This window comes from Teleopsis dalmanni, chromosome 1 (genome assembly GCF_002237135.1).
Source record: "Teleopsis dalmanni isolate 2A chromosome 1, ASM223713v2, whole genome shotgun sequence".
Lineage (NCBI taxonomy): Eukaryota > Metazoa > Arthropoda > Insecta > Diptera > Diopsidae > Teleopsis > Teleopsis dalmanni.
The window spans coordinates 195592949-195619152 of NC_051846.1; the positions used below are offsets into that span (position 1 = coordinate 195592949).

Sequence of the window (26204 nt, forward strand, 5' to 3'; positions counted from 1 at the left end):
TGAGGTTAATATATATAATTACTTTAAGCAGGTATATCATATATAAATTATTTGTTTATAATATTTTTGACTTATTAATAATATATAATTAATAATGAAGATAAATAGATGAACAGAATTTAATAAATCTTTACTCTTTTTATTTAAATTGCCTCTAAAGGGATATAATTCTTTATATAATATATTTTTAAGACAAAGCAAGTGTGTGTATCTGATTGTAAATAATGATAACGAATAACCTCATATGTGTATATTGTATTGTATATTTATTTAGTTAATTCCTATTTCTTTACCTCAAAGAAACGTTGGCAATAACACCTATTATATGAGTTTATTTATTTTTAAACAATTGTGTTAAAAACAAATTGTACTCAGAAACAATAGAAAATGTCAAAAACTGTTAGAACAATCCTTAACTTAAAATAAGGACACTTTGAATTGCAACACAAAGTTATAAAATAGTTGAACGTTTTCCTAAACTTTATTATTTGGCAACCCACTCGGAAAACACTAAAGTGCCAATAATACGATTTAGTTGGTTTTATGCTGTCCAACGTCTGTAATTGTGGAGAAAATATCAAAATAAATTTCAGTGCCACAATTTTTGAGTTTACATGAGTTTAGATTTAAGGTCACTTACTTTCAAGATAGTGTAGGTAACCACAGCCATTACTGCTATGACAAATAATTTGAGAATATTGCAAAAACCGCTTATTTTGTACAATTTCATTCACATTCACATTAGAAAATATCATAATTTTAATTGTTGACCTTTTGGCACTTTGATAGGGTCATAAAGTTTTCGAGTTTAATTGCGTGGAAATAAAATTTTCTATGGAAAGTCTCAAAATGAGCTAATTCCATAGCCTTAAAAAGTAGACATAAGTTTGTAGTTTTTTCAACTTCATATAATTTTTATAAAAAATTGATATTTGTTTTATTGTACATCGTTATTTCATTTATATATAGCCATCAATATGGGGCGAAATTAATATGTGGCGAAACCACTTGCTCTCTGTCCCCCTAAAAGTGTGCACAAAAAAATATATTACAGTATTTTAGAATAAAGAAGAGAGTGAAAGTTTATGCGCTACAATCAAAATACGTTGACACCCGTTCGCCAAGTATTGAAAATCGTTGATTAGCGCATATGTAAGAGTTGACAATTGTTTTACTTCTATTGAAAATAGTCAATTATTACTGTTATTATAAAGAGCGAATATTGTATCCCACTCATTAGATCTGCTGTACTCCTGTTTTGACTAAGAGTGACTCATGAAGTCCTACATCTTCCATAAAAAGTAATAATTGTTCTATTCTTTAAAGTTTCAGTTTATAATTATATATTTAGCATCCATCCTTCTTTCGTTTTTGAATTAGTATAAGGTATCCCCCTCGCATGTTTTTCGAAGTCAAATATTATAAATAAAAATTCCTTAAATGCAGTGACTCTTAAACAGATTCTTTTCTTTTCTTGATCTGGAAATGATTGAAGCATACACCACAGTATGGGCACTTCATTCCAGTAATAAGGGAAGAAAGATATGAAGGAGAAGCTTAATACCTAGTGGACTAGGTTTATCTAAGTCAAATAGCAAGCGCTGGTGTAGGCAGCTGAGGATTAGGCGAAGGGGGCGCAGTTAATATATAATTAGGGAAGAGAGATATGAGCGAGAGGCGTAATACCTAGTGAGTTGGGTTCAACTAAGCCAATGAGCAAGGGCAGGTGTAGGTAACTGACGACTAGGCGAAGGGGGCAGGGTTTTGCATACGCATGGTCTGTGGACTAGTGGTAGACTCTCTGACTGGAATCTTGAGTGTCACGGTTATAGAGGGGAATGAGCCGAATTCCGCTTATCTAAGCATACTGTAAGGTGTTAGGAGGGTTTAAAGTGTATGGCTTGGATGGGGTTTGCTGGAAGGGTGCTAGGGTTAGAGACGTCAGGGGGCGGGTTATGCAACGGGATGAGTTACCATCGGGCGAGTATCAAATTGAACCGATTCTTCGTCACGCCAATTTATAAATATGTTTATCGAGAACCGACAGGCTGCCCTACTTAGCACTATCTAATTTCAGAGTAAACACTAACCGTACGGGACGGTATGCAGATCTTAGATCAGTCATTGAATAATCACGAAGCATATGAGGAATACACAAATTAGTCAGTAAGATGGGTGGGACTCTACAAAAACCCTTATCAAAGAGTAAAAGTTTCCAGTTGCACTCACTCGGAAAATGCTCAACATCAACAAAAAATTATATTTTTAATACATAAGCAAAAGTGCTTTTTAATCACAAATTAAAATTATGATATTTATGATAATTTTTTAAAGTTAAATGAAATACTTAAGCCTTCATTAAGAAATCTTTTGTAAAATTTTAATCTTATTTTCAAAATACTTTCTACATTCCTACTTCTACTCTTTAAAATGTTATAAAACTTGAACTCAAGAAGTATCTCGGAATTGTTAAAAGACACTTTAGAGTCATCGACTCGGTAATTTCATTTCAAAGTTGTTTGTTTCTTTGACTTTATTTTTATTTAACTTTGTATTTATATTAAAATAAAAAGGGAAATTGTAATAAAAAGCAACAAATTTGCGGCACTTGAAATGGTGGAAAATACGGCAAAGACAAGTGCTTTATAAAAGAAGGATAATGTGTCTTAAACACGCATAACACATACTTAAAAATGTCTTGTAGAAGAAAACTTCCAAAATGATGCTATTATGACCCAAATTCATACTTAAGTACAGTCGTAAAAGTTTTTAAGGATTTAAGGATGTCTGTCTGTTTGTCTGTTTGGCAACTTGAAATAAATAACATTGTATTATATGCCTTGCTGCAGGACAAAGTAATTTCAATTTTTTCCGCTTTCCTTTTTGGTTTTAAAACGCGCTGTTGCGTTCAAAAATAAAAATATAATATTCTTTTATTTATATTTTATGCAAATTTTAACAAAACTTATGGCAATAAAATCGGTTTTTATTGTGCTCAAGTGAGAAATTTTCAATGGCATGGAAACAAATGTTACTCATACGTCATGTTGGGTAATGAAATATTGTTCGATATGTTCGTATTCATGTTTCTTAAAATAATGCTAAAAATTTCAATTATTCTTGTTTTTTTTGTTTATTTTTAATTTTAATATTTCTATTTTATATGCATATTTGAACTCATAACTTTTCATTTTCTTAACAAAAAACTTATGCGGCTTCTCATGCATAGTTTCTATTGTAAAATTTTATATGCACGGATTGCAATTTTTCCAGTTGTTTTGTTATGTTATTAAGTTCAAGTATTAATAAAAACTACAACAGCTGTTATTAAATTTGTAAAAAAATGTATGTTATTCTTAAAGAAATTTATATTGACATAATTATACCAGTAGGTAGTCAATGTAACAATGAGTAGTTAAATTTTTAAATATAGTCCCACACAAAACTGGGTAGCAGTAAGAAAAATTATTATTCATAAAATTAGTCACATGCAAAATTAGATAGTAATAAAATAAATTATTATTACTAAATTTATAACCCTTTCTAAATATATTTGAAATAAAAGTATTCAATTATAAAGACTAGTAACATGGTACATTAGAACGAATGACATCCTCAGGGACCTCAAGATTGATCTGATCAAAAAATACATAACGGATAAAGCCCTGAAATTATTTATGAGATTTACCAACTCCGCGTTATCGAATCTCAAAATGTTTACAGACTCCTCGGGGAAGTATGCAGATCTAAGGTCAATTATTGCTTAGTCTGATGAAGTGATAAACAATAATCCAGTCAAGGCGTAGAGAGTGGTTTTGAAGAAACCTCCCATTTAATGGAGAGAAAAAGTGTTCAAGTGCACTGACTCAACTAGCTTCAACATAATTAATAATTAATAAATGATATTTACCTATATACAATAACAGACAGAGCAATTTCTCGGTCTGAAACACAGATTCCTCTTCCAGGAATAAAAGTTTCTTAGAACGGTTAGTGTGCTTTTAAAAACTGTGATTTTATAAAAGCTTTATTTTCAACGACTAAATGAGCTAGTCTTTATGTAAGATGAAGTTCTATTTGAGTGTATTAAAAAATAATTTATAAATCGACTCTCTTCCACTCTTATATAAAATGAATTTATTTCTTTATATTAATTTATTTTCCAACTTTAACAATTTTTATATAAAAAAATATATTAAATTTTGAAATAAGTTCGATAATACCAATGATTTCTCAAGTTGGTGCACCCTTTCCCGACATATAAAAAATTATTTTCCCTGCAGTGCACTGCAAGAACATGAATCATTTCCCAGCATAAAAGTTAATGCGTTTTCTTAATGTTTTTCCTGGTCTCCTTACAGTGCATACTTTGCAGTTTAACATCATTATTCATGTTCAGGCAGCAACAAAGATATAAAGGACTAAAAATCGCTTAAAATATTGTAAGGCAACTTCATTTTGCTCTGCGGAAAACTGTTAAACTTTAGAACAATTTATTTCCATGTCATTGATTCAAGTTTGTTGCTTCCAAAATGCTTCCGAATACGTTTTTCCTTCATTTTCTACTCATGGTGGCTTGTTTTTCTATTACGTATAATAAAATCAAATAAAAACACTGAAGCAGGTTCAATGTTTTCATACTTAATTTCTAACTTTAATTAATTTTAGTCATTTGATATTATCATTGTAAGTGGAAAGAGTTTTTACTGGTATTTCGGAACCAGTAAAATCATGTGACAATATTTTTAATTTTAAAAGATTAATTTAGCTCTTATGTTATTAAAGTGGTATTTGATATAAGAAATCTTAAGTAATTCAAAAACTCAAAAAAAGTTTAAAAAAATAAGTAATGTTTAATACAAAGTAGATTTGAAAAGTGAAGTGATATAGAAAAAATTATTATATTAGTTAAACAGGTGTATTTAAGAAAATAAATACAAAATTATTAAAATTAAATTATATGAACTGCAATTTTAAATTTATATTTTCAGAACTTTTTTTTATTATTTGTTAAACTTTAAAAAAATATAAAAAATAAAAACTTTCATAGCAAAAGGAACAAAACTCCAGAAATATATGCGAACATAAGAAGTCAAGTACGGCTTTGGATCAGTTGGTTAAGGTGCGCTGATTCTGAGCTTCACATTTGGCAGGACCTGAGTCCGATTTCTGGTACTTGCAGAATCAACAATTAATTAATTAATTATTAACGAATAATTAAATACAAGAATTATTTCCAAGACCACTGATGATGGGTATTTGGCAATACTGGAAACAGCTGTAAAATTTTTGTTGTTGTAGTTAACTAATGTGCGAAAAAACCTCTTTAAAAAATAAAAAATTTATTATTATTATTTAAGCTGAATTTTATGTAAGGTAGAGGATAATCTCAATGTTTGTATTTTCATGTTTTATTTGTGATTTTAATGGAATTTGAAATCAAGTTTTTTATTATTTTTAAATAATAGTTAAGAGCTTTTAAAAATTTTATTTAAAAAACACATATTTCACAATTAAACATTAATTTAAAAAATTAATTTATTTTTTTCCAGACTTGAAAACGTGAAAAATCATAACTGGTAAGTGTCTAAATAATAATAATGATCATTTATAGCATTAAATATATATTATTATAAAAAAAATTGGGTTTATTAAACTTAAAACTCAAAACCTATGATGTTAAATAAAATAATCACTTAGTGTTTCATGAATTTTCTTTAGATAGCCACCCTCTATCCTTTGCAATTCACAGAACTATACAAATCAAGCTCAAAAACAACTGCAATCCAAGCTATAAAATATTTCTAAATGATTCAGTTTTCGTTTTTACTGCCAATATTTTGCTCTAGTCATTATATAAGGAATTGCTTAAATCTAAACAGTAGAGGACGTTAAGTAGGATTATGTACAAACATTACAACTAAGTAATGAAACAAGCACCTCCGTAATGATGCCATCTGTGAGACTATGTAAATGTGTAACGTTTAATTACAACTGACAACAAATTGTACTTACGTGTCCTTTATCCACATCCATTCACCGTTACATTAGCTAATCTTTCTGTATCATATGTGCTTAACCATCTCTGAATGCCAAGGACAGAGACATTTTCAACTAGGAAATGAGCAATGCTGGCAAGAATAAAAGAAACAAAAATAAATGCACGTTTCACTGGAAAATCTTTACATTAAAACATTTACTTAAATTAAAACTTGTACAAAGGAATTTTAAATGAAAATAAAATGTTAAATTTTATAGCTTTATATCTCACTTAAAGAAACATTATAGCTTTCGTTAAAGCGAAAAGGTACTTATGATAAAGACATGAACCGAATAATAAAGCAATGGCTAGAGAAGCATTGACAAAATTTGATTAAACTGTATTAAAATTATTTATTTTATATTAAATTATATTGTTAAGTTAATTAAAAATATTTTAAATAATTCTATTTTTAAGTGTCACAGACCGTAAGACTATTTCTCATTGTTCAAATGACTATTAAATGAGTTTTTAATTTCATTCAGATTACTATGGAATGCTTTGTCGGGTTATTCCTTTGGCAGCGAGTCAGTGAACTCTGGCTCTAGGGCGTATAAATTAAAGTTTTGAAGCGTGGAAAACAAAACTTTTTACTTATGAATAATGTTAACTACATTAACACTTGAAAAATATTATAAAACTTCATTAAACTATTATAATTGTGAGTGTACAATAAATTCTTTGCTAGTTTTCATGGAAGATAATTTTATAATTCTGCCAAAATTTTTAAGCTATTAGAAAAGTTTGTTATTTCAGTATTTTAAAGTTAACTAATTGTTTTTCATAATCATAAGAAAATATGCCTGACAATGAGATAATTTTTATTTATTTGGTATTAGTTTGAAATGAATTTCTCAATTGCATTAACGAGTGAATGCTCTATTCAATAGTTCAATTTTAAGATACTGGGCTATTAAAAAGATTATTGAACTCAACAAATAAACAGAAATAATTATATCTTAAAAGGCAATTATTACTTGTTTTCAACTACTTAAAGATACGTTAAGAAATTTTTTTACTTGTGCTAATCGAAGATATTTAAATTAATTTCTGAATATATCTGAAAAATAAACAATCCTAATGGTAATATTGTAATAAAGCTCCTTAAATCATTTTCTTTTATTAAATTCTTAGAAAACTTTTTATAAAAGAACTTACTTAAAATATAAATAAATTCTTATATCATTTTTAAATAAAAACTTAAATATTTTTTGTATAATGAATTAATCAATCAAATGCACTAAAAATTAAAAAGAAATTTAATTTGAAAAAGGGAAATCAAATCAACATTAACAATCCAAAAAAAGTTGTAAAAAAATGGAACATTTTAAATTAACTAAAAATGAATTTTCCACAATCGACTTCTGTTGAAGCTGCAAACATATTCCAATCATGTTGATTGCCTTTCACAGTTTTTAATATCGTATTCCATATAACAAAAACGGATTTGGGTGCGTCCAAATTGCTGGTCATCACAACACATGCGTTCACTTTGATTGTTTTTCTGTAATTCTCTTTATAAAAAAAAATCCATGAAAACTAACAAAACATCCTTTCAATGACAATACATGATAGCCACTATTCAAAAAACCATTTCCATTTTTATTTCGTTATATGGATTACTGCATATTCTCAAAATAAAAGACTGTAGAGAAATGTGAATTGTTAATAATACTTGTATATTTTAATATCGATTAAAATTTTCTGTTGATGTTTACTTCAAATTAAGAAATTCTATTCAATATATTCTGAATTTAATTTTTTAAATAAAAATCATAAAAACTTTCGATTATGGATATTAAAAGCAAACTTTACTATGAAGTATTAAAATATTTAAATTAATAATTCTAAAAAAAAGAAGAAAAAGAAACAACTGAACACATCTTATGCAATTACTTAGGCCTGACAAGTTTAAGTTATTTATTTCTATATGTTAATGAGCTTGGGCAATAACCCAAATATAGAACTTCCTAATATAATCTCTGCTTTTACCCAGGCGGGTTAATAACTAGGTCTGTTTTACAATTTTAAGTTTTATATCGGAATGTGTTTTTTTTAGACCTATTCACTACTTGGAAAAAACAGAAAGCTCTGCGTCTAGTAAAATTACACAAGCAACAATATATTTTATTGACTTTTTTCTTCTTATTTATCACATATTAATAATCAGATATTTCTTTAAAATTTCACACATTATATTTGAAATAAAAAACATGTAATTAGTTTTAAAATAGTATTTCTCTTGAGCGGAATATTCCAATAGTTTGCAATCTTGTAATAATTCTCTCATTTCTAATTCATTGGAATAAAAGTACTTGATGCGAATAAATTCTCTCTATCTGCACATGGCTATAAGGCACATCTAGTTTTGATAAAACTGTTTTCCCTTAGTCCAAAACTTTTGATATTATAGATGCATCACATTCTGAACTGAATTTTCTTAGATATTAGTTAAAGTTAATAAAGACAAAATTGACTGGTCCAAGCTGCAGAGTAATATCTTATGAGTTCACTCAAAGCTTAAGTGATCATGTAAAACGCTTTGGTATAAATTTTAGCCACATCATATGCAATCAACATGTTCTTGCAATAAACAATTTCCTTCAGTTTGAGATTTCTTCATCTACTGTCAAGGGAATAATGTATTATCGTGATGAATGCAAATTATTTATTTACATTGAAACATGGAAATATGGAAAAAACATTTTAAAAATTTATATTCCTTAAAAAAAGATCATTCTATCGGATTGATGGGATGTGAATAGATTCTATTGTTTTGTGTTTTTCTTTTGTTAAAGTCCACCGGACAATAAATCTATAATTAAATAAATATATTGAATTTCTCAATCAGTCATAAAAGATTGAAATTGATGAACAGAAAAGGTATAGTGTTCCATTGAAATTTTGCAAAAATACCTGTCGAGAACTTTTACGATTTGATTGAATTGTATTATCAAATCCACAATACTCTCCAGATTTGAAACTTTCGTGATATCATTTCTTTCAATTTTTAAAAAATTTTTTTAGTTTGAAAACTCCAATGAGGATGGTTTTCTAAATGTGATATCTTGGTTCTGCCTTAAGAATCGCATAAAATATCGGACCAAAATGGATAATATATAATTCCTTAAATTTTTAGATTTTTGTGTAAAATATAGATTCTGTTTATTTTAATAAAAAGCTAAGGTTTGAATTACTCGTATTTAATCTGCTTACCAGGTAATTAAACTTCAAAACTAAATAAGTCGAACTATGATAAATATATAAAAATATTTTTGGCAGAAATTTTTATAAATTTATAAAAAAACACAATCAAGTTTTTTACTATTTTATATTCTGTACTCTTAAAGTTTCTTATACGCGATACTTATAAATTAGTATTACAAAATGCCTAGCACTATACATCAGTTATTAAACAACTTTATACAAATTGAGAACTTGTCGGTATGTCAAGCACCATTACTCAAACAGTACTACTGGGAATATTTCGATATTGAGAAGTAAAGAGTTTGTTTTTTTCGTTGCTAATCCTACATAAATAAGACATATTTTTTGATAAAACAAATTTTAGATTTAATTTGAAATTACGACTACCAGAGATACGTGTGACGCATATAATACGTTTTCCACCTCAAATACTATGTTCGTTGCCTTATAAAATTGTCCTATGGATACGCAATGAAAGTGCTATACAGTATCGACTAAATGTGAGGCGTGTGCAGAAATGTCAATGTCACTTGGTAGAAACTCGCGTTGGGTTTAATCAGTTTCGTCATATGTTCCACTGTCCTCATCGGAATTTAGTACATATTCTGCAGGATAACATAGTAATGGAATCCAATGAATTAGTTGCTATGAAACTTATTGTTAACTTTTGTGTACTTGGAGAGCATACATTATGTTTCGAAATGAAGTTCGTAAATTTTAATAAACTGATCTAAATACTATATATGCTTGTAATAATTCGTTGAAATTTTCAGAACTTCAGATGATCGCACCATATCATTATATATACGTTTAGACATCGTAAATTTTAGTCCCAATAAATGTGTTTTAACAAAGAATCTGGTACCGATTGATATAAAAGAATACCGACGTTGCATACAAGCAATTTGGATACGTAATATTACAATGCAAAATTTACAATTTTCTTTTTCCACTGATGAGCACGGTTTTAAAATACTTAATCCCAATCTAAGTGTACCACGCCAGAGTGTTTGGCCATTGATGGTAGAGTACAGACCAACAGATATGGAAAATCTGGTATTTGTTGCTAAAGTCAACTTATCTTACTTCATATATTCATTTATAGTTTCTAAATAATTACAGATAAGCTTATCAATGGCCTATAATGGTCGACCATACAAAGTTTATATAAATGCTTCAGCTTATGTTAATGAAGAACCGGAATTTACTGAGGCACCTGATAGGGATTATGACTGTGTTGACCTTCCATTTATTATTTATCCAAATAAATTAGATTTTGATATGAATATGGAAGAGCAACGCACTAAATTGGTTGCTATACATAATTATAGTCAAGAATGTGTTGAGATGTCTTGGCAAAAATACGAAATTAATTCTACTTTCAAAATAACTTTTGATCCACCAATCTTTCGTCTTAAACCGCACCGCTCAAAACTTTGTAGAATCATTGTATTATCATCCAAACGCTCACTTAATTTCACACGCATACCAACCATTTTGGTTATAAATAAAATACAGGACAAAGCTACAAAATTAGCTAAAAGTCTTCTGCAGGAAGTGACTTTGATCGATGATCCGAAATGTGTAGAAAATGTTTACATACAACATGTGTACTTGCATATCAATCTCAAAATTAACTTTAAAGAAGAAGATGTTGTTGACTTTGAATTAGTAGACCCGGTTCCGGAAGAGCCCATTAGAGAAAATCAAATACCGAGACCACAAACAACAATATTTGAAAAGCTTTTCTGGCAATATTTAGCAGACTCCAATTTTCGGCGACCAAATAACAACATTCGAACTGATTATACTTACGAAGAGGTCATAAACCCTTTAAAACCAGCGCCAGAGCCACCAATCTCTCCAAACAAAGAGTATGAGTTTTGATTTGCATTTATCCATATCTTCACAGAACTTATTTTATTCTTACGTATTATCTTTGTAGTGAGTTACTGTCTTACATATCCAGAGCTATATGTTACAGCTTAAAGAAAACTGCGGCCAATTGGCGTTTCGTTCCTATGGAGTATTGTACAAATGAATAAGGTTTACATTCAGAGTGACACCCTTGATTCTATTTCTTATTATTTCTCTTATTTTAGAATTAAAATTTTAAAAGAAAACGTGTTTTGATTGAACTATTAAAATAATCAAAACTTGTCTTATTTTCTTGTTTTTATACTTATTAATAAAAAAAATTTACCTGTTTTATGCTTGCTTTCGGTCTATGAAATTTTCAGAGTTGTTAAAATTTTTCCATTTTCCATTATTTCCTTATTATTTATTATGTTGAAGCTTTTTTGAGCTAGTGCACTTAAGCACTTATACTCTTTTTTAACTCGGGGTTTCTTCAAAACCCCTCTCAAAACCTTGACTAGATTATTGTTTATTACTTCATTAGACTAAGTAATAATTGACCTTAGATCTGCATATCTACTCGAGGAGCCTGTAACCATTTTGAGATTTAATAACGCGGTGTTGGTAAGTCTGTCAGTTTTCGCAAATAATTTCTATGTCATAGAGCCCTGAAAGGATGTCATTCTGAGGATGTCATTCGACCTAGTGTACCATGGAACTTTGAACATTCTTCTCAGAGCCTGGCTTTATGCAATTTCTAGCTGGTGAATAGTAGTGTTTGAAGCTTTGCTAAACGCTACACAACCATATAGAAGTGACGAACGAATTATTTGGTTATATATCAGTTTCCTGTTCTTAGCCCTAAGATTTTCATTTCTGAATAGCGGTTTCAGAGTTGTTAAAATTATTCCATTTTCCATTAATCCCTAACTATTTAGGTAGATTAATTTACATACGTATACATTATGATATAAATAATTTATATTATTAAAAAAATTATTTAGCTATACAATGTTCTTTAATCTATATTTAATTTGACAATCCAACATATTTTAAATAAAGCTTACAACATGCTACATTTATTTTATAAATTATAGTATAGAAGACCAATAAATTAAAATAAAGCACAATTTAATTGAATACGTGTACGCACGTAGATTTTCCTGTTAGTTCTAAAATTAATTGCAGAAACATCTTTGAAATACAAGCAAATTTATTCCTACGTTTCTGTTGAATGAAATTAATTTTGTTTTAGAAGTTCGACAGACACGTACATCTACGATGAGTGCGAAAGAAAACTTTGTTTTAACGCAATGATTAAATAGTAATTTTTTAAATGCAACAGAACTTAGGCAAATATACTACATAGCATACACCTAATATGTCTTAAGTTCTACAAGGAAACTGAGATTTTAATTTTATTCCAAAACAACATTTTTTAATTCATCGATCCTGAGCCATATCAAATCTTTATATATTTTACTTAGAACAAACTGATATTTATATATGTATATGTTAAGTCTTTTCTGAGTTAGAGCATCTGGGCACTTTTACTCTTTGATAGCTGCGGGGTTTCTGCAGATATCACCCATCTCACTGGCTAATTTGTGTATTCCTCATAAGCTTCGTTATTATTCAATTACTGATTTAAAATCTACACTATAAATATATTAAATTATAAGCAATATTTTTATAGTCTTAAATTTTGCCAACATCGGCTAAAATAATGATCACAATACATATACATATAAAATATTACTCAGTAAGTTCCGATACTCGTTCTCATGAAACTAAATGGCAGTTTTTAGGATATATATATCTAAATTCAATGACATTTTGTGTCTTAGTTATTGAGTTCAGACAATTGATGTCGAAAGAAATGAGCAACAAATCAAAAAAAAAAAAAAGGAAATACCTTAAAAGGATATTGTGAAAATGAGAATAAGACACGATTCTGTTAGATATAAGTTATTGCAATTTGACATCTAATATAAAATCAAGTGCCGTCAATTGCGGTAATTAGGTAATGCGAAAGAAATACCGCAACCAAGAATTCGCAAACCCATCCTGAAAGCAACTTCCAGTGGCAAAATACTTATTAGGCGTCCAAGACTAACATTTGAAAACAAATTTACAGGCAACGAGAAAAAATGAAGAGAAAAATAAGAAGAATGATACAGAACCGTTTGGGTATTAGAATCAAAAAAATAGAAGATTGTAAAATAGCTCAAAAATGAACAAAAATCTAAATATCAGTTGTTAATATAGTAATATAAATCAAATTCGAAACAATCGCTTGTTCTGACATAACGTTTTCTGCACACGCGTTATAAAATCACCGCCAAAATCAATAAATGAGCTTAAACAGCTCTGTTTGACTTCTAGCTTTTAACAGACGATACTACCGTAGAGACACATTTCGTATATATTACCGAAAACCACAACTGAAATGGAAGCTATAGGTAATTTTCAGGATCGTTAATATAAATATTTAAGATTATTTTTTATTTTCCTTTCATCGGTCTAAATAAACAATTTAATATGAATAGTTCTATAAGAAAAACATACAAACGTAAGAGAAGAATCAAAAGGACTGATAAAGATCAAGGAGCTAATATTAATGAATAAAGTCTATATTAATCAATGAAGACAAAACCTTTGGCATGATCTGTTTATATAGACCTTTCAAAAATAATGTTGTGTACCAGCACTAAAAATGACTGTCACTCAATTAATTTGTGTCTCTTAAAAAAAGCAACGTGTTGATTTGTCTGTTAGATGACATATTTTTCCTCAAAAAATGTTCACAATGGACAAATATAACGAAAAAAGTTTTGTCTTATACATTCATTAAAATTATTTGCCTGAACCCTGAAAAAGTTAGATGCAATAGCATTCATAGAGTTTATGATGGAAAAAAAATGCATACAGCAACATTATTTGTTGTTTTTTTTTTTTTTTTTATAATATTTTCATTTCCAAAGCTGACTAAAACTGTGGCTGACCATGCAAACAAAATTGTGTATGTCCTGTGTCCTGTCAGTTTCCGAGCGAAATCTCTTCATTGCTAGCCTTGACAGAGTTGACACCCTTGTGGGCAATGTGGGCAACATGAAAAGCAGAAAACAATAAATATTTTTTCCGACCTTTCAATTTTTCACTTTCGGTTAACAAATTCCAAACAAAAAGGAAGGAGGGAAAGCACAATAACAATAAATATATGTAATAAATATGCCGTATGTGCAAAACGCGAGCAGTGAATGCAACATTTCGACATTTTTCTTCATTCCATTTTAGTAAAATTTTAGTGGAAATTTTGTATCTTCTACTTTCTAGAACCACATAGAATGGTTAAACTTTTTAGTGTGCGCTGGTAATACATAGACTGGCTTTGAGCTATAAAAAGTAACACCAAAATAGTTTTGCTGTGAAGGTTTCAGGCTAATATAAGACCAAATTGAGGTCAAAATTTTCTAAGAGAAAATAGGGGAAATTTGGTGGTAACAAGAAAGTTGTTTTATTGTTTCTTAAATTATTTATTAATTAAATTATTATGGTAGTCAGTTTTTCTATTTAATATACAAGGTAAAAAAATATTTAGATTAGTTTCTTAAGTATCAAGTAATTTCCGTTCAAGTATTCCGTTAATTATTATAATCTGTCCTAATATTATATTTTTTCACATTGCAAATATGTACAGACAAATTTTTAATTATAACTTTTTACGATATTTTTTAGCTATACTGTTAGCTCAAAGTATTTTCTAAATAATCTGATTGTTTCAATCTTTTAGTTATATTAGCTGGTACTTTGGCTGTTTAGTTCTCTATTCTTAGTTTAGTATTGTTAACTTACACTGTGGCTAATTCTTTTCAGTTTTAGTGCTGTTAGCATTCACTTTCACGATTTATTTCTTCTCTCTTATTTCAAGTGCTGTTAGTTAGCACTGTCGTTTTTTTATTTTTCGATAGTTAGAAGACAATCAAACTTTTCTTCAGACTTTAACTTAATAAAATCATTTATTGACAATGAATTTTAAATACATTACAGTTATCACGTCATATGAAATAAATAAATGGAATCGTATCTAAAACTAAAAATAAACTCTACGAACTCGTGTAGAATTTAAGAGTAATTCAGCCACATTAAACTTAATAGGTTTGTATCTTAACGTGCATTGTATTTGTTAATTTTAGGTTGTGTATTTGAACAAAATTGACATTGATATAAACGGAAATGAAGTGAGGAGCTTTACTTCCTAATTAGTGTAAATTGAATTAAAACTAATCAATATTAGGACAAAGTAAAACCATGTATTTCACTGAAACATAAAAATATTCATAAAAAGCAAAGCTATCTTTGCAGTATAGATAACTTTTAGTTATCTTTAATGTAGAGCATATATTTTTTACTTCGTTTTCGGATAGTCTACGTTCTATTTGATACATTTCTATATACCACAATATAATCCTCTATTCAAATTATCTATCAATAAAGAGGGATTTTTATTCACTTCAACGTATATGAAATGTTCGATTTGTGAAGATCTTGGATCAGTCATCTTAAATATGATTCACAACTTTAAATTTGTCAAGATTTGTTGTCAAATACTGGTACTTGCAGTTTTAAAAAATTATTTGTTATATGAACAATTAAATCTAAGTAAAATTTCCAAGAGCCACCGATGACTTAGTACTAGACAATAATCTACTAATTTGACTTAGTACTAGACAATAAAATATCTACAATATAAAAAATTCAAAAAAATTATATAAACATATATATACGATATATCGTATTCAATAATTTCAAGATAAAGTAATAAAATGATTTCGAAGAATGAATAAATTTTCTCTAGCTATTTGCATCTTCACATGATTATGCTTGTATATATTAAATTTAAGAGTATATTGTCTTATATTTTAAACTAACAATAATACATTAAGACCGAAAAGTTTTCGGAAATTCTCATTTAAAATTCGCGCGCTGTATATTTTTCGATATTTTAAGTTTATGTAGTTTGGCAGCAATTAAGGACAATTACTATGCCAAAAATGAGCGCGATCTGTCAGACAGTTCGTTTACGGCAGCTGTTGAAACCAGTTCACCTCAGTAGTGCGTTGCGAAAAAAACAATGGAAAAAAATATTGGACAAAGAGTTTGCATCAAATTTTGTGTTTCGAACGAAATTTCGTGTGCAGAATCGTTGCGAATGCTACAAAAGGCTTATGGGGAATCAGTTTTATCGAAAACTCAAGTTTATGAGTGGTACAAAGCCTTTCAGGACGGTCGTACGACCGTCGAAGACATTTCGCAACGCACTACTGAGGGGAACTGGTTTCAACAGCTGCCGTAAACGAACTGTCTGACAGATCGCGCTCATTTTTGGCATAGTAATTAAGGACAGTGCTGCCAAACTACATAAACTTAAAATATCGAAAAATATACAGCGCGCGAATTTTAAATGAGAATTTCCGAAAACTTTTCAGTCTTAATGTATATTGTGATATAAACATATCTTGCTAATAAATTAAATGCACACCTTTTAGTTATACATAAAATTCAAACTCATTTCTATGTAAAATTTTATTAAATACATACTCGAATTCAATTATAACACCTAACAACATGAGCCTCGGCTTCTTGCAACACCTGCTAGGAATTGCTGCAGAGCACAACAATAGGAGCAAGCCTCCGTTGTGGATTACTTACACAGAATGTGTAACTATGAAAGACTTATTACTGCAATTAAATTATATTTTGTATTCTCAGTCACAAGGAACATTGTACAATACATGAGTGTAGGCAGCCATATATTATTCCTGCATCTCAAAATTATTTCGAAAGCATCGAAGAAACTTCATTCACAAGAACCAAGTGTCTGGAAACTGGAAGAGCTGGGATGTGACACATGGTTGTGTGCACTTGCTTATAGATTTTTGCATAAAATTACGTGCAATAAATTAATATTTAAATTTATTTCTTTACAATCTCATATCAAATAGAATAAATTAAATATATGTACACATAATAAAACTTGAATTAAGAACTATTTAATTTACTTACAAATTGTCAAACAATTGAGTTATATTAAAGCATTCAGGTATCTAAAGATAAATTTCTTCATTGTTAACAATACGTATATAATACAAGTAATAAGGAAATTGTTGTAATAATTTTATGCACAAATTTGGAATATTAGATTAGTGAAAATATCTTTAATAATTTGACAAATTTATTAAATTCCAATATAATAAATTGTTTGAAATTTGTCACAAAAATACCAGCACTTGATGCGATATTACCAAAACGTGGTTAAAAATATGACAAATTTAATCTGAAATAAATAATTGATATATTCTTTGAGTTGCGGTTCACCAAATGGTATTCTAAAGGTCTAAAATCCAAACTAGGGAGGCACAAATTAGAATATTGTATAAGATTATACTGTGATCGGTAGCCACATATTGTTGTAAAATATGATATATGACAGAAACGAAGGCAAGTTATGTTCGAGATAAAAGTGCTTCGTAGCATATTTGGGACCATTTTGGAGTGGGGTATTTCAAGAAGATGATACAAACTTTGATACGTTTATATAAGAATCTTGAATATAACAACAATAACAGTGATATATTATATATGTACGTTTTTATATACGAGTATAACACAGTGGACTAATAGTCCTAAGTGGTACCCCTAGGAATCGCCAGTATAACCTAACCTGCTTATATACTTGTGTGGATGTGTGTATAAACTAAACTACTTCTTAATAGTTTATCTTAGTAAACTGCAAAAAACTGTCTCAAAAAAAAATAATACCCCTTTTGTTAAAATCCTAACTATGCCACTGATACTGGCTGTGGTATACAATGTCTACTAAAAAAAATCGAAAGAGAATACTTGAATGTAAAATCGATGTAATATATAAAAGAGGACCATAAAACAAAGAGATCCATCAAAAGACTTAAAAAATACGAAAATATTGATAGTACTCATATAGATAACAGTAGCAAACATTCAAAATGAATGGTTAAAGATTGTTCAGCATGTCAACGGTTTTTAATTGACTCACACATTTTGAAAAACCGTTGAAGAAGTATTATAAAAATACATCTATAAGCATATGTTTTTAATTTGTTATTAACTGTCTTCTTATTTTATTTAACTTTAAGTATGCTCCATTAACATATATCTACTTATAACTATATCTCTTCAAATAGTAAATCATAATATAATATTTTTATATTATAAAAATTTTTATATTAAATTCATTTTAGAATATTCTTTAATTTTTTATTTTTGTGACCAAACATTTTTTTTAGATTTTGTTTTTATACTAATTAAATGCATGTAATTTAATGAAAAACATATATTATTGATATTAATAATTAATTATATTTGCCGTAAACACACATTGTCATTTCACAGTAATTGTTTGTCTAACTTGGAATACCTCAACTTACACCTTGCCCCAAACTTTTCCAATCGATCGCTTAAAAGTCACTTCTGTATAATAACAATATTGCACTAATTAGTAATCTACTACAAAAACATTATCTAACAAAAACCGTTTTTATAAAACTTCTTATAGATATTCTTAGAAAAAATATTGAACCCAAAAAACCAAAGCGTTAGATACAATTTTCTAATTAAAGCTACTCCTTCCGCATGTTAATTAAGGATGACAATGTTTGTCGTTGTAACTTTTGCCACACCTCCTACTGCGTTTGCTATTGGCAAAGTTTTCTAACAAATTTTGTGCCAACGTTGTTTTCGAAGTTTATAACGAAAAAGTTTACGTAGTTTTTTTAATCAATGTAAAAGCATATATCATAAAATGTTACTTTTTCCTGCATTTCAATTATTTCTGTTGTGGACAAATTACATTTAAGTGCATCCTGCAGGAAACAATATTTTTTGTTTGTGCTCTGATTCAATTCAATTAAATTTTTGTGAGCTAAAATTGATATTCTGTATAATTTTTTTATTGTTTAAATGAACAAATTTAAATTTACATTAATTTTTAAAAGTGATATAAACTGTAATAGAACCTCTACGCATTATAAAAATGATATTAAACATATAATAGATATTGTTGCCATCTCACTTTGGCCATTTGTTATGGACCATTGTGATACCGTCGATTTAGTGCCATGTCATGGTAGATTCCTTTCGTTGGCCAGCTTACCGAAAACCGCAGCTTACTTCGACTTCTTTTGTCGATCTAGTGTAATATCACAATTTTAAGAACATGCTAGTTGTTCTAAATGATCATTTTCAGATAAAAAGAACAACTCTATTACTTAAAACAAGATTATTATTCTTATACTTACTATATTGGACAGACACTTAAGGAATGGATACTCTAAAATACATAAAAGTTACCTGACAAGAGTAAGGATATAACCTCAAAATAGCTTATTTTTTAAATTATTTATGAATGACTTATTTGGCTTTGAGTTCTTTGGCCAAATTAATGAAAATGTCAATCGTTTATATTTTCTTTAAGTATTTTTATATTCAGGTAAACACAAACTACATATTATTCATTTATAATGAATAGTTGTGTATTTAGTATTTGTGTATTTATTTTAGTTTAGTATTTAGTTAAGTATTTAGTATTTTAGTTTAGAATTTAGTATTTTAGTTTAGTATTTAGTATTTTAGTTTAGTATTTAGTATTTTAGTTTCGTATTTAGTATTTTTATTTACTATTTTTATTTAGTATTTAGTATTTTAGTTTAGTATTTAGTATTTTAGTTTAGTATTCAGTATTTTAGTTTAGTTTTTTTAACATTATTTGTATTGTTATATTATTTTAAACATTAGTTAATTACTTCAACTTAAGTATTAGAAACGTTTGGCTTTTCAGCATATTTAAGAGAAAATTTTATCTTATTTATATTATTCTGATAAAAAAAAAATGGAGAAATCATTCTAGGATTTAGCTATCATAAAACAACAAAAATAAATCTTAAAAATTTATTTATATCTTTGACGTCATAGAATTTATTAAATCATTATTCATTTTTATGATAATGGCTTCTGCCACTTAATAATAAGCTTAAGTGCTGCTTAGCTAAGGACATAAAAAAATAATATGCAAATGGTCGCCAACAGCAGTAAAAAAGTAATTCAAAGGACAATATTTATTTGGTGGCTCAATATGACGTAATAAGGTCAAAAATATATATATTTATTACACAAAAAAATAAAAATATATATATATATATATATATATATATACAATACAATTGCTGAATAACGTTATTATTAGTTTAGGTTTAACACGATGTGTCACTCGCCTAAAGTTAATTCCGTGAATCTCATTAATTAGCTTAACTAATAAAAATTTCGTAATAAGTGAAAATTAAGTTTTCATATATAAATTTATTTCTATATAATTTGCTAATCGCATGTTAATTGTTTGGAAAACTGCGGTGAGTATATAATGAGCTCAATGAACTCAAATTTACTTAAACATAAAGAAAATAAAATTTTATGTCCTATGGCAAAAAATTTATTTTGAATAGCTGGGGAAGTAATAATGAAGAAATTTTCAAATCCAAAAGTATGTGTGAAAACTATATCTCATAAATGTTCAATATATACTAAAAAATTTTGTATGTCCTATTTTTGACCTGGATTTCAATTATTACGAAGTCATTATTTCAAATCAAACTCATTATACATTCGCCTTGCTATCTTTCACTTATAACTTTTATAATTTCTTTCTCTAACTTCCATGCAATATATCACAATAATGAGTAATTTAATTCCATTCCTTCGTTTCTATGCAATTCAGTTAGCACAATGATATAGTATTTTATATCCTTCAAGTTGACAGCAACAAATGGCATGGCCATCAGTCTTGGAAACGCCAACAGACGCGTATATTTAGGCAAAAGCTCGCTGTGTGGCACAGATTGAATTGCTGGCTGTCAGAACAGTGACGTTGACGTTGACGTAAGCGACAGCTGGCGGATATGATGCTATTGACCTTATTAGTGTCATCAGCTACAAAGTGAATAGGTTGAAAGGTTGAATGTGCTATCAGTCTGCGAACACACTGCGAGGCAAATTTGGGACATTAAAGGCTTAGTTGGAAGTGGGTCTGCAAGCACATGCTGAGTGCTTAATTGCATTAAATCGTTTTTATTCATTTTAATAATTAGCAATTTTTTTATTTTCCATTTTACAACTACATTTTTCCTTGTGGAAAATTATATTTTTGCTTTGCATTTTTCAGTTGGGGTGCAACTCAGCAAACTTTTATGAGAAGTCATTATGATAGCTATTATTTAACTTATATCAAAACAAAGTTTTATTTAAGTTAAATTAACTTTAAATTTTCCCTTTTTTGTTGTGTCAAAGTAATAACTTTTTCCCCCATTCACTTAAGCATAGCTCTCAAGAAAGACTATTATAAAGTCCATGCCATTTATTTTTGATATTTGCATTTTGCTGCATTTTGCTGCTTACTATGTGCAGCTTTTATGTGTTTTTCATTTTTGTACTTTGAGTAAATTTTAATAAAATATATCTTTATTTACTTTTTATATATTTCTTTCTCTTAGTATACATTTTACAATTTTCTAAAATAAGTTTTTTTCCCATGTGTGTGAAAAGTTCTCAAATAACAAAAATACTGCAAATATTTATAAATTGCTTGTTATTATATGAAAAGTTGTAGTTTCTTGTAAAATATTTTTTTTCTTTTTTTAACATATAAAGTAAAAACTTCTTTCATTCATTTATATTGACTACAAAGTGTACATCTATCTATACTCTACTGCATATTTGAAATGAATAAAAACGTTACTTCTTATGTTGTTTGTCATTTTCTAGTTTCTCTGACTGCTACAATTGCATTGGTTATAACTTTTTTTTTTGTATCTATTATACACAATAATAAAGAAGTTGTTATATTGCTGATAAGAACGATATTTTTGACAAAGTCTGCAGTATATGGGAGTGACATGGCAATTTCTCAAAAATGTATGAAAGATTTTACGTAAGTCATACATTTGGCACTGGCGATATTTTTACTGCTATCTTGCAATTTCAACGGAACACAAATATGATTTATGTTATAAAAAAAATACAACAGATTTTGAATAAAATTAATTGTAAAATATTTAGATTAAAACTTAATAAATTTCTGCGCATGTTTCGCCTACCGGAACTCAAAATGTTACTCATACGCCCACGTGTCAAAATCAAATTGCTTGCACTCAGCAATTAGACAATTTCAGTTAGTTTTCATGTTGAACAAAATTTCAATGCTTCTCCTTATTCTTGTTTCAATTTGAATCCTTAAGTTTGAACATTGCTGTTTTTACTCTAATTTGGCTAATACACAAAATACTGGTTGGAGACGGTTGAAGTGCAACTTACCGAAAGCACTTCACAAATAACAATGCAATAACAAAAATGTTGAGTCAGTCAAGTTTCTAGACTTAGAGTTGTCATATAGAAAAGGAGTGAATTGTGTCTGACTGTAATGATTTGCTTTTTAAACAATTTAAGTGTTTTTAAGGCAGATGAATGATTATTGTGGGATTTATAATACTTAAATCAGAGTAAATAATTAATTGACGTTTTTCACTTACTCTACAGAGTAAGTTGCTACTAAGCAATGACATATTTTTTAATTATTATTATCCATGTTAATAAATTTAATAAATTTGTGTTATAATATATATATATACATATATGTACATTAGGGTGCCATTAATTTTCGAAAGTCGGAAAATTGCCCGCGGCACCCCCCAGATTGGTTCATTTTACCAATCATTTCAAAAAAATAATCTGTGTGAAATTTTAGTTTAATTGGATAAGTAGAAATGGTGCCCCAAGAATCTCAAAGATTGGAAAATAACGATTTTTTCCATAAACATAAAAGCTGTCTTCCTAAAAGTTATAGATCTATTAAAAATAAACAATTCACTCACACAAAATTTTTCAGTATTTCTAATAATTTTTGTGTAAAAGAAAAAATAAGCTGAAGTCACCCGATTGCTGGCTTTGCAAGTACTATGAATATACAGTTTTTATGTAAAATTAAATATGTCGGAGGTATAAACAATCAAAGATGAATTTTATGGAAAAAATCGTTATTTTCCAATCTTTGGGGCTCTTGGGGCATCATTTCCACTTATCCAATTGAACTAAAATTTTACACAGACTAATGAACCGATCTGGGGGGTGCCGTCATCAACCGATTTTACGAAAAAAAAATTCCCCATATACCTTAATGGCACCCTAATATACATACAATACATATGCATTATAAAGTGAGAATGTGCATACCTAAAAGGAATTTTAGGTGTGAACATCATCCGTAGGTGTTTTCACCTAAAAGTGTGATCGAAGTAATATTTCATAATGAAAAAAATCCAATATAAGAATGGTTCCCCTGAATATGATGACACAATACCAGAGGAATTTGGTATATGTATGTTGAAGTAATTATACAGCAAAAACAGTTGAAATTTTATCTAATTAAACAGTACTTTCTTGAAGAGTTAAATAAGTTGAATAACCCCTTTTTTACATTTCTGCTCTTTTATGGAAGAAATTTGTATTTAGAAAGTGAAGTAAGTTTCTAGAAAGCAAAGTCTATAAAATCGTCATAATAAAATAATATTATCACTTCTCTATATGGATTACTTCTAAATGTATGTCATTTCTATATGTAGGTCACTTCTTTACTTTTCTATATAAACAAGAATTGTATTATTTTTAAAACGATGTTTTCGAAAATACATTTGAATACGCTTCTGAGCTTCACACTTCGCAAGACTCGAGTTCGATTTCTGGTACTTGCAGTATCAACAATTAATTAATTAATTATTTACGAATAATTCAATACAAGAATTATTTCCAAGACCACTGATGATGGGTATTTGGCAATACTGAAAAAAACAGGTGTATGGTCAGTCAAAAATTCAATTAATTAAAATAATATAAAATGAATTTTTGTTGTTGTAGTTCACTACTGTTCGAAAAAACCTCCTTAAACAAATTTATTAAATTTTTTCCTAAAATCAAATTTTAAATGAAATAATGAATCTCTGTAGTATACCAACATAAATAATTAATATGCAAGCGTGTAAAATTACTTTAAAATAAAATCATTACAGATGCACACTTAAATGGGTAAATGTTTTATTTAGTTTTGAAAAATTTCAATAAATTATTTAATTAAAGGTAGCATAAATTTTTTTAATATTAATTACCAAACTTTCAAAAAGGTACACCATTTTCATTTTAAACACATTTTTGAAAGTTTAAGTTCATTTAGACCTTTTGGAGTATCTCATATATATAAATGTTTTATAGTTGCGGGTTTAAATTAAAATTGGTTTCGGTAACGACAAAACTTTTTGAAACATACTTCCTTTGCGGTTTTTTTGACAGCTTCACACACTGCACACTATAAATAAATTTTATATGAATTTACTGTACAATTTTGTATTGGTTTTATGGTTGTGGTGAAGATATACACACGATTATGAACTTTAACTATAAAATATGTTATTAAATTTGGTATTCAAAACACTTGCTAAGTTGCTTGAAAATTGAAAGAGTTCTTAATTGAAATTAATAACAACAAAAAGAGTTACAAAAAAAAAACAGTTGCGAACAAAAACTTTAAAAAATAATTAATATGGATAAAAAAATATATAATATGCTCCTATGAACCACTCTTGCACGATTTGGATAAATGTTTAATATTTAAAAGAAGAAATAAATTATGAGGATTTCCAGAACCTAATTTCTTTTATTCACAGATATTATTTTAAACAACACAGTTTTAATTAAGAGGGTTCGAATAGAAATTAAAAGACAACAACAAAAATGTTTCTAGTATTGCCAAGTACACCTTATTATTGTTGCTGTGGTCTTAGAAAATATTCGAATTCCTGACCAAAGTTGACAGGTACGAGCTCTAAACCTGACACTTGCAGTCCAAACAAATTATACATGGCGACTATAAATTAATTAAAAAATTCGAATATTTCCTAATACCACTGATGATGAGTACTTGAGTACACGAAACAGCGTTGAATGATCAGCCAAATTTCAATAAATTAATTAAAAATTTTTTTGTTGCTGTGTTTTCATTTCTATTCGAACCCTTCTAACTTTAAGTAGTTTCTTTTCATATTAAGACGCGTCACTTCCGGCAAAAAAAAAATTGAAAAAAGTGACTAAAATAAGTGAACTGTGTTTCAGAAGTTGTGCTGAGAATGGAAATTTCCATATTATCGAGAACTTTTTATTTTTACCAAATCTTTTATTCGTTAGGCTGCAAAAATCACCTGATGTGCCATCACAGTGGCATCAGATTGTTTGCCAGATGTAGTATTTTTTAGGAACACCACAGTAAACGACATGTAGACACTAATTGTGATATATACTGGAACTGGACAACACACTTTAAAAAAATAGGTTCGTCAAAGCCTATACTGACAGCTTTGTTGATCAAAAATTAAACTTTCAGATTGCAATTGACTAGTTTACATATATAGCGCATATCCGTCTGAAACAGCACACATGCAGGAGTTGATTCCTTGATTTAGAAAAAAAAGCTTATATGGGATGGGTGTACATATTCGGTATGTGCCAAGATAGAGTGTGTTAATGAAAGATCACCCAGAAAAAACATGTTATCATATACGATACTAGATATCTGTAATTGATATGCTTAAACATGGCTACGTGAATGAAAGAATAATCTCCTATTTTTGCCTTGATTATTCTTTGATTCAAAAAACAAAAAAGCTCATATGGGATGGGTGTACATTTTAGGTTTGTACCAAGATAGAGTGTGTTAATGAAAGATCACCCAGAAAAAACATGCTATCTTATAAGATACTAGATATCTTTAATTGATAAGCTTACTTAAATGAAAGAAGAATCTTTCATTTTTACCCCGATCAAGTTAAAACCCTATATATGGAAAACGTACATCATATTTGATTTATATTGAATATCTAACAACGCTATTTTTACTTCGCTGTACGGATTATATATCCTCATAATTTCAGCAAATTAACATAAATCATTGGTATCATCTTTTCATAAATTT

The 26204-nt window shown here is 28.4% G+C and overlaps 2 protein-coding genes across 2 annotated transcripts in view; both read left to right on the forward strand.

Moving 5' to 3' along the window:
- The window catches only part of LOC119671074 (loricrin), a gene marked incomplete in the record, with an annotated part of 302007 nt that overhangs the window by 247783 nt on the left and 28020 nt on the right, over positions 1–26204 (forward strand).
- On the forward strand, positions 9340–11368 carry LOC119671073. The gene is made up of 5 exons (XM_038081575.1): positions 9340–9540; positions 9612–9953; positions 10021–10303; positions 10370–11121; positions 11193–11368. The coding sequence occupies exons 1-5, from the start codon at positions 9428–9430 to the stop codon at positions 11290–11292; spliced, it is 1590 nt and encodes a 529-aa protein (XP_037937503.1). The 5' UTR covers positions 9340–9427; the 3' UTR covers positions 11293–11368.

What these genes read in the sequence shown, in the direction of transcription:
- LOC119671073 (XM_038081575.1), top strand. Translation starts at nt 9,428, where the DNA reads ATGCCTAGCACTATACATCAGTTATTAAACAACTTTATACAAATTGAG. An exon ending in GAATATTTCGATATTGAGAA is followed by an intron (nt 9,541 to 9,611) that starts GTAAAGAGTTTG and finishes AACAAATTTTAG; the next exon opens with ATTTAATTTGAAATTACGAC. An exon ending in ACATTATGTTTCGAAATGAA is followed by an intron (nt 9,954 to 10,020) that starts GTTCGTAAATTT and finishes TGAAATTTTCAG; the next exon opens with AACTTCAGATGATCGCACCA.